Source organism: Arachis hypogaea, chromosome 2 (assembly GCF_003086295.3).
Source record: "Arachis hypogaea cultivar Tifrunner chromosome 2, arahy.Tifrunner.gnm2.J5K5, whole genome shotgun sequence".
Lineage (NCBI taxonomy): Eukaryota > Viridiplantae > Streptophyta > Magnoliopsida > Fabales > Fabaceae > Arachis > Arachis hypogaea.
The window spans coordinates 95,077,314-95,086,933 of NC_092037.1; the positions used below are offsets into that span (position 1 = coordinate 95,077,314).

The following is a 9,620-nucleotide window of genomic DNA, read 5'->3' on the forward strand; positions in this document are numbered from 1 at the left end:
TAACAGTGAATTGGCGGATTAGTAAGTCTGTCAGGTGCAAGCCAATTTTTTAATTAATAAACCATTAAATATTAAATAATATATATAATTTTACAATTATTTTAATAAATCTATAATTTTTAAAAACATAAAAAATTATAATTTTTAAATTCACAAATATTAAAATCTTTATAATTTTGAATATATAATAAACATATTCATCAACTAAGTTTTTTGAAACAAAATAATAAAACTAACATTGTAAAATATAAAATAAACATTTTTCAAAACATATAATTAAATATCTTCAAGTTTCTAATCAATTAAACATAAAACCTAATTCAAATTATAACTTAAAATATCTTCAATTACAAAAAAAAAAAGACAGATCTACCAAAAAAACTCCCACACCAAAAGCCGTCAAAATCTGCGGATCAGACGATGCGAATCGGATTAGACAGACTTTTTAATTATGATGTTTTTAAAATTTTAACTCGACCCACTTCTTTTAGCAAATTACGAGGATTAGTACGTCCGACAAGTTTCGGCCCATTTTCCATTCTTATAGATATTCTAATATCCAAATCTTATTAATAATCGAAGAGTTTTAATAAAGAAAACCCAACATTATACTACTACATACTTATACATATATACATTATATTGTTAGACAACATAAACATATTAAAGTACCCTGTTAGAAACAAGAGGCTGAGAGAGTAATCTGAAAAGTGTATTATTGAGTGTGATCAAAGGTACAATATACAAAGGGTATTTATAGGTATTAAATGAATTAGAGTAATAAAGGCATAGAATCCTACAATTAATATACAGATATATTATATAAATATAGACGATACTAATTGATCTAAATTGATTCTAATGATTCTCTAACATCCCCCTCAAATTCAAGTGACAACTTGAGTTTGAAACTTATTTGAAACAACGAAATAAAGAGAAAAGAAAATTGCGTAAACTGATAAAACGGGTGTAGATGGAACTGCCGAAAGGAAGTGCAGATGGAACTGCCGCTTGTCTGAAGGAAGCACAGACGGAACTGCCGCTAGTCTGAAGGAAGCACAGACGGAACTGCCGCTAGTCTGAAGGAAGCACAGACGGAACTGCCGCTAGTCTGAAGGAAGCGCAACGGAACTGCCGCTAGTCTGAAGGAAGCGCACGGAACTGCCGCTAGTCTGAAGGAAGCACAGGCGGAACTGCCGGAAGAAAGTGCAGATGGAACTGTCGCTAGTCTGAAGGAAGCGCAGATGGAACTGCCGCTGTCTGAAGGAAGTGCAGACGGAACTACCAGGAAAAAAATGCAGACAAAACTGCCACAAGGAAACACAGACGAAACACAAACGGAACTGTCACGAGAAAACACAGATGAAACTGCCACGAGAGAGCACAAATGGAATTGCCACGAGAGAACGTAGACGGAATTGCCACGAGAGAACACAGACGGAACTGCCACGAGAGAACGCAGACGGAATTGCTGAAAGAGATCGAAAATTATATGATTTCTTCATGAGAATAGGTAAGTAGCGGATGACAATTGTGTTTGATCATTCAACTTGAAAAAAAAAACACAAGATAGAAAAATAGGCTAGTCGGTGAGGTGAAAAAGCAGAATGACAAAAGGGAAAGAAGAAAGGCGTAGAAAAAAAATATAAAAATTACGGTGATTTCACACAAAGAAAACAACATATCCTCTTCAAAGAGGATATCATGGCTCTGATACCATATTAGAAACAAGAGGCTGAGAGAGTAATCTGAAAAATGTATTATTAAGTGTGATCAAAGGTACAATATATAAATGGTATTTATAGGTGCTAAATGAATCAGAGTAATAAAGACATAAAATCCTACAATTAATATACAAATATACTATATAAATATAGATGATACTAATCGATCTAAATTAATTCTAATGATTCTCTAACATGCCCAAACTTTTTATTTTTGTCACATATTTTCTGTCTATAAATAAAGGAAATTAAAACAAAGTACTATTCAACACCTTGATAGTTAAGTTATCAAATGTTTTTCAAATTTATAAAAGCATGAACATGGTGGTGAAAATTAATTGTCAGTAGTGAAGAATCATTTAGCGGTTACTTTTGGAAGTTTCTTCCAAAATGAATGAACCATCCTTATTAGCATTTCCCCAATGGCTTATGATTCAATATGCCAATGAAATCCAAAACTATAAAAACAAGACATTTTGTTCACCATTTTGTCTGTAACTTGCTATAGTATAAACACGTACATAACCTTACCAATTGCCAAATCACTCTTTCACCTACTTTACCTTCCTTGCACGTAGTTTAGATCGTCAAACTTCTGGCATTTAATTAGATAGATAGCTCCTAAAATGATATGTTTCAGAGATAGCTAACAAATAATAATATTTAATGCCTCATGCATGAATCAAAGTGGCCAGTGACCGAATTGGCATCATCCCCTTTGAGAAGTAAATAAGGTGCAATCACTTGAATCGGAAGGAAGACTTAATTAATTGTCTTTGAATTGAATTGAATATATAACATTAATTATTGAATGTTTCAAAGATATCCTACTTTTATGTATGCAATAGTTCATTTACCAATATTACATTTTTAAATAAAATTTAAATTTTGTGGCGGATTAAACTTTGACTTGATTATATGAAAGATATTGTTGAGAAACAAAAGAAAATGTAACTATTATTTAATAAAATAAGATAAAAATTTACATATAGTTGTATGTTTTTATATAAAATTAATAATTTTTTTTGTGACTATATAAAATTGATAATTTAGGGTTGTTATATGATAATTTAGTCAAATCTGTTAAATTATCTAATGATTTTTAATTATTAATTTTACATAAAAATAACTACATTTGAGTTTTCACCACAAAATAAAGAGTAAATTAAAATCGCACCCTATTTTTGAATGCACCGACAAAAATAACCTTTATTTCTTATAACAATAAAAATATCCTCAAAATATTATAAAATACAACTAAAATAATCAAAATAATATTATTATTTTTAAAAATAAAAAACAAATTTTGTGTTTGACAAAATTGGTTATACATTTGATCCAAAAATTTGTAAGAATATTTAGATAATTATTTAAAAATTATATTAAAAAAATTGGAGAAAAATTTAACTTCTAGAAAGTTTTTATTTTTTAAAATTATTTGTGATCGTTGATTAAAAAATTGTAAATAAAATATACTTGACATAAAATTATCAAATTTTAAAGATAAAATTATTTTTTTAATTATGTTTGAAAAAAATAATCAAAATTTAATATTTAAACCACTTTTTGATAATGTATTTAATATTATATATTTTTATCAGGGTAAAAAACCGAAATGAGCCAAGGAGAGCTCAAAATTACCTAATTCAGCCAAATGAAAAATCAATACATGAATCAACCAGGACGAATTAATATATAATTCGAATCAATATGATTCGAATTATATTTACATGTAATTCGAATTGATATGATTCGAATTACTAGGAAGCCAAGAATCCAATGAAGTTCGAAACAACTTGTTTCGATTTACATCAACGTAATTCGAATTTACTTAATTCGAATTACTAGGAGAAGTGGATTGTAGGGAGGTTCGAATCTACTTGATTCGAATTAGGTGAAATTTGAGTTGCATAGTAATTCGAATCAACTTGATTCGAATTACAAGGAGTTCGGCTATAAAAGGAGTTCGAGCCAACTTCATTCGAATCACTTTCTCATTCTCCAACCCCACCAAATCCCAGAGAAGAAGACCAACGTTCAGTACGAGTGCGACCAGAGCGGCTGTTTCTGTCGATGGGGGACGATCCGGGAAGGCTTTATCGTTTGGATGGAGTAGCTCATATCGCCGGTGTGATCAACGACGAGGTTAGTGGTTTATGAAAGCGGTTTATGATAACGGTATTTGATAATGGTTTTTTATAATGATTTATGTTACTGTTAGTGGTTTAGGATAATGGTTTAGGAAAGTAGTGTAGGCTAGTGGTTTTTGTTGATGGTTTTTGTTAATGGTTTTTGTTAATGGTTTTGTTTTAGCGGTTTATTGTTAATGGTTTTTGTTAATGGTTTATTGTTAATGGTTTTTGTTAATGGTTTTTGTTAATGGTTTTTGTTAATTATTTTTGTTAATGGTTTTTGCTAATGGTTTTTGTTGATGGTTTTTGTTAATGGTTTTGTTTTAGCGGTTTATTTTACTGTTAGCGGTTTACGCAAGTGGTTTATGCAAGTGCATGAAATGTTGGTCGTTTGTTTCATATATCTGTTACCCATCATGATTTATTTCCTGGTTCGTTATAAAATATATCGGTTATGTTAGTGGTTTGTGCATCTGTTCTAATTATGCGGTTTATGTACTGGCCAGCCTCGTCGTTGCATATCCAGCGTTAGGCGGCAACAGGGGATGCGTCTTGATGAGACTGAACGACAGATGGTTCCGACTAGACGAGCCCCTAGTCAGCGCATTCGTCGAGAGGTGGCGGCCTGAGACGCACACCTTCCACATGCCGTTCGGAGAGTGCACTATCACGCTTCAGGACGTCGCATACCAGCTGGGGTTGCCAGTCGACGGAGATTATGTTAGTGGTTGCCTTACGGACTTCCACCTTTACATTGAGGGTGGGAGACCTGCTTGGAAGTGGTTCCATGAGTTGCTCGGTGTTTTACCTCCGGAGAACCAGGTGCAGAAATTCGCAGTCAACTGCACCTGGTTTCAGGAGACATTCGCAGAGTGTCCAGATGGGGCAGATGAGGAGACAGTTAGGCGATTTGCCCGGGCCTATATCATGATGTTATTGGGTACGCAGCTGTTTGCCGACAAGTTCGGCAATCGTATATACATCAGATGGCTACCATATGTTGCTCGGCTTGAGGAGATGGGTCGCTAAAGTTGGGCGTCGGCGGCACTAGCATGGCTGTACAGGTGCATGTGCCGAGTCGCCAACAGACATGTGGTGAAGTTAGCTGGCCCGTTACAGTTATTACAGTCGTGGATCTTCTGGAGGTTTCCCACACTTAGACCATCTGGGTATGATGAGATCAGCTGGCCCCTTGCCTCGAGGTACCGTTATTGTTTTGTACTAGATATTCTTTTTGTTATTATTTTGTAATTATGCCCTATATTCTTCTGTTTTCTTGTACGTAGATGGTCTGGTTACAACCCTGGGATTAGCAACAAGGGACCTCGGATACAGATGGCTCGCATGAAGATCGACTTGTTACAGCCTCGGCAGGTAAGTAAGCAGAACTTTTGTGTATCTCAAGTCATTGTTTCAGTTTATATCACTTAACTGAAAGTACAATCGATTTGATTTTGGTTTTTTCAGTTCATATGAATGCCCTATAGCGCAGTCGACGTCATCCAGGTTGTCCATCCTGAGGTGTTGGAGCCTCGGCATACGATGTTATGGCGATGCAGGACGTCCCTGATTTATTTTGCGGTTGTCGAGAGGCATCAGGTCGATAGAGTTTTACCTCAGTTTGGCGGCGTTCAGCCCATACTGTCTCCCGCCCTGAACATCGACTTCCTGATGTCGAAGGACGGGAGAGGAGGTGATCGTTGGTTCCCGGCACAGTACCCTGAGTGGCATCTTCACTGGCAGGAGTGTGCTGATCATATTCTATAGTTTGACATCGTGCTCGACCCCGGACCGTCACATGAGTTCTTGACATGGTGGTATCAGCACGGAAAGAGGTTTTTGTCGCCGGAGATGTTACTGGGGTATCCGAGAGGTGTTCCTATTCCAGATGAGGCGACGCAGAGGGGTGCAGGCTGACTTCCGGACATGGACCGGGTCGAGGATGTTCCTGACAGACGTCGTATTGAGAGGAGAGCACGAGTTGGGACACGTCGTAGCCAGCGTGAGTGGAACTGGGTAGATCAGGCTATGGATGCCGGAGACGACCCAGTTAGGGGTGGGGGGAGAGTTCGTGGTCGTGGAGGCAGGAGGAGGGTGGGTGCTGCTAGACAGGGTGCCCAGATGCCTGGGGGAGGTGATGTTGCGGGGGTTGATAGGGCCCATCAGGGCGGGCATGATGGTGGGTCCCCTGGATCTGGTATGGGAGATCCCACGAGTCACACTGATGCTGGGCTTGGTGGTGGAGGTCTTGGAGATTACTTCGTAGGTGTTCCCGGTGATGATCATACCCTTCAGGATAGTACTCCATGGGTGAGTCCTGGCTTGATGTTTGGAGACTTTCTTGCTAGTGATGGCATTGTGCACGAGTTTGGTGGACCACATTTCCTTGAGGATATCCGAACCATCATGCAGGAGGATGAGGCTGCAGCCGGACGGGTTCATACCACAGGGACACAGGCACCGCTGGACGTTGATCTGAATGAGCCTGCCACGGTAGCTCCTGCGCATCCTTTTGCCATGGGTGGGACCCCAGCATCGGCGCAGAGTATTGGATCACACTCAGTTGCCGGCCCGTCGTCATCCAGACCCGTCCATGTTGCGCCTATGACCCCCAGACAGCCAGTTCCGGATGACAGCGACGAGTCGATTGAGGATGAGGAGCCACTTATTCGTAGGGGCTACCGGACACGGGTGCCACGCCGTTGCGGCACTGGATCGCACCTGTTTAGATGATTCATGGATAGTGGTGTATGTCTTGTTGTCATATTTATATTGTGAACTTTGTTGGTTGGTTATCATTGTTATGATATGTACTTTCTTATTATGTTATTTGATTTTATGTTATGTACTCTCATGTTTTGTTATGTCATTTACGTCGATGTATTCTACTTTTATGTTATGATTTATAGTTTCATGTTATGTTATTCGTTATCAGTCATACCATGATATAATGTTGTTTGTTCTAGTTATAAATGTCAATGATTTAAAAGACATTCAACAGAAATATTTGGTACAAATAACAAGTTTCATTACACATACGAAACAAAGTAGTTCCAGACAAGTTGTAACACATTAAAACTTAAAAACAAATAGAAGACAAGTGCTAATACATTAACAAACAAACACAGACATAGCAAATCGCCTACTGATTTCCAGCAGTCCCGCTGGGGCCTGCGACTTGTGGACAACTACGCCTGGTGTGACCTGGCTGCCTGCAGAGGCCACATCTCTTTGGCCGGTTCGGATCTGCTTCATCCATGTTGGTTCGAATTCTTGTGGATCTAGGACGACCCTCCCTCGCACGCCTCATACTCGGATCCGGTATAACGGTAGGCCCGGCATAAGGTGGCCAGAAATCCTCCGAAATGGGAGGGGCAAATCCCATCTGATAGACACCGAAAACGGAGCTAAAGCGATATACCTCGTGGACGTAAGGCTGCGATGTAAGCCGTGAATAAGCACAGCATGCCAGTGCGTGCGGACAGGGAAAATGAAGTGCTTGGAAGTATCCACAATCACAAGTCTTAGACCCTAATGAGACCCTGTACGTACCAAGAGAGAATGAGCCTGTCGGAGTCGTCTCAGCAACGGTGTACTCCGAGTTATCCCTGTCGTAAACAGTCACCGTGAAGTGCCTGGCTGTTCTCAGGTTGGCCTCGATACACTTTACTAGGTATTGACTGAATTGTTGTCCAGTACCCATCTGAGCCTCGGCCTCCCTACCCTTACGGACAAATAGCTCAGCTAGCCTTCCGTATGTGGCCTTAACCAGCGAGCAAACAGGGAGGTTTCTAACCCCCTTCAGGATTGAGTTGACACATTCCGAAATATTGGTTGTCATGTGCCCGAATCTCCGACCCTCATCACAGTGCTGTGTCCACAACGAATACTCGATTCGGTTCGCCCACTCACACATTGCCGGATTCTCAGAGCGCAGAATGTCAAACCAGTAGTCGAACTCCACCTCGGTCTTGGCATATGCGGCGTTAACAAGAAGCCTCCGGGCATCTTTTCCCTTGAACGTCAAGGCAAAATTAGCTGCAACGTGTCGAATGCAGAACGCCCGGTACGCAGCAGGCGGTAGCCATCCCCCATCCGGAGCCTCGAGGGCTGCCTTGATGCCGTTATGCCTATCTGAAATAACTAACAGACCCGGCTGAGGTGTCACGTGCTCACTGAGGTGGGAAAAAAAGAAAGACCATGACTCAGCATTCTCACCCTCAACTAGTGCAAATGCCACGGGGAGGATGTTCGAGTTTCCGTCTTGTGCAATGGCGACTAGCAGTGTTCCCCCATACTTCCCATATAAATGGGTGCCATCAATACTCACCAAAGGCTTGCAATGACGGAATGCCTGGATACAAGGGGGGAAAGTCCAGAACAGCCTATGAAAAAAAACCTGAGAATCGTCAACCTGTCCCCCAACTCGAACAGGGCAAGTCCTGAGGACGACTACAGTGCCAGGCATCGTCAGCTGAACTCCTAAAACCCACCTAGGGAGCTCATTGTATGACTCGTCCCAGTCCCCATATATCACGGCAACGGCCTTCTGCTTCGCCATCCATACCCTCCTGTACGTAGGCCTGAACCCAAAGTGTGCGGCCGTGGCATTTTGAAGCACCTTGATGTTCACAGCTGCATCAGCCCTAACCATTGGCATAATGAAGGTGGATATGACATGGTAGTCCAGACTCCTATGGTCGCTGGAGATGGAGCTGGCAAGACATGTATGCGGTCCGTTGTATCGCTTCACTTCCTAGATACCCTTCCGCTGTCGGAGACTCAACCGAATTAGCCATGTGCACCCATTCCCAAACTCAGAACACTTTCTCACATACCTGCGGTAGTCAGACTCAACGACCTTGTACTGGACCCCTCGGCGGATACTGTACGTCTTCACACTCAACAGCGCCTCATCTTTATCCTGAAATTGTTGGCCAACCTGGAACTCGTTCATACCGGCAGACCCCTCGTTATCTCTAGCACCAAATCCTGAGGCCTGCAGAGCATTGTCGTCCTGCCGCATGGCATCCAGGTCCAATGAGGAAAAATGGGGTGGATACTGCTGTGTGCCAGAACTAGATCCACTTGTCGGGACAGTAGTTCCAACATCATCGCCGCTTTCATCAGCGATCATATCCGGCTCCACGTCATCGTCATCTGGATCATCAAACAAACCATCACCAACACCAGCCGGTGTGGGACAATGTACCTCGGTGGGAATATGTTCCCCATACCGAACCTCGTCTCCAACATTGCCGCTCAGATCAACGGCAAACGAAGGGGACGCAACAGGCTGCATCGGTGGCTCATACACAGGAGCAGAGGATGAAGCAACAGCAGGTCTCGAGCTCGAGCCGGTAACCGCGGCTATAGTATTGGCATTCCGGTTCGAACCACCCGAGCTAGATACCACATCAACCAACTTTGCCAACAGCTCTGGTGTCCTTACCTCGGGAAACTGCCTACGAGAAAGAAACATAACCTGCAAGTCCTCGTCACTACCGATTGTGAAACAATCAAACTTCACGGTGTCATGGAGCACCGCTGTTGGAATGCGGTAGAAAAACTTCTTGACCCTTTTAACTCTTTCAAGACCAAGCTTCTCCACCACAGACCTAACAAGAGCATCGTAGGTGGTTGTTGGCGTCACGATAATACATAGGGGATCCTTATCAGTGAACTTCACGCCGGACCGAGTTTTTCTCTTAATCGACATTCTGTAATGTACCAGAATTAGGAAACTCTCCTCACTAGCCATCTC

General features: G+C 41.3%; 2 protein-coding genes across 2 annotated transcripts; one reads left to right on the forward strand and one right to left on the reverse strand.

The window, feature by feature from the left end:
• The first annotated feature begins 3,797 nt into the window (after nt 1-3,797).
• Nucleotides 3,798-4,885, forward strand: LOC112728654 (protein MAIN-LIKE 1-like). Its single transcript, XM_025778885.1, has 4 exons — nt 3,798-3,869; nt 4,038-4,053; nt 4,184-4,238; nt 4,363-4,885. The coding sequence occupies exons 1-4, from the start codon at nt 3,798-3,800 to the stop codon at nt 4,883-4,885; spliced, it is 666 nt and encodes a 221-aa protein (XP_025634670.1).
• Nucleotides 4,886-6,998: 2,113 nt separating this feature from the next.
• Nucleotides 6,999-8,510, reverse strand: LOC112728663 (uncharacterized). Its single transcript, XM_025778897.1, has one exon. The coding sequence runs from the start codon at nt 8,508-8,510 to the stop codon at nt 6,999-7,001; it is 1,512 nt and encodes a 503-aa protein (XP_025634682.1).
• Between the last annotated feature and the right edge of the window lie 1,110 nt (nt 8,511-9,620).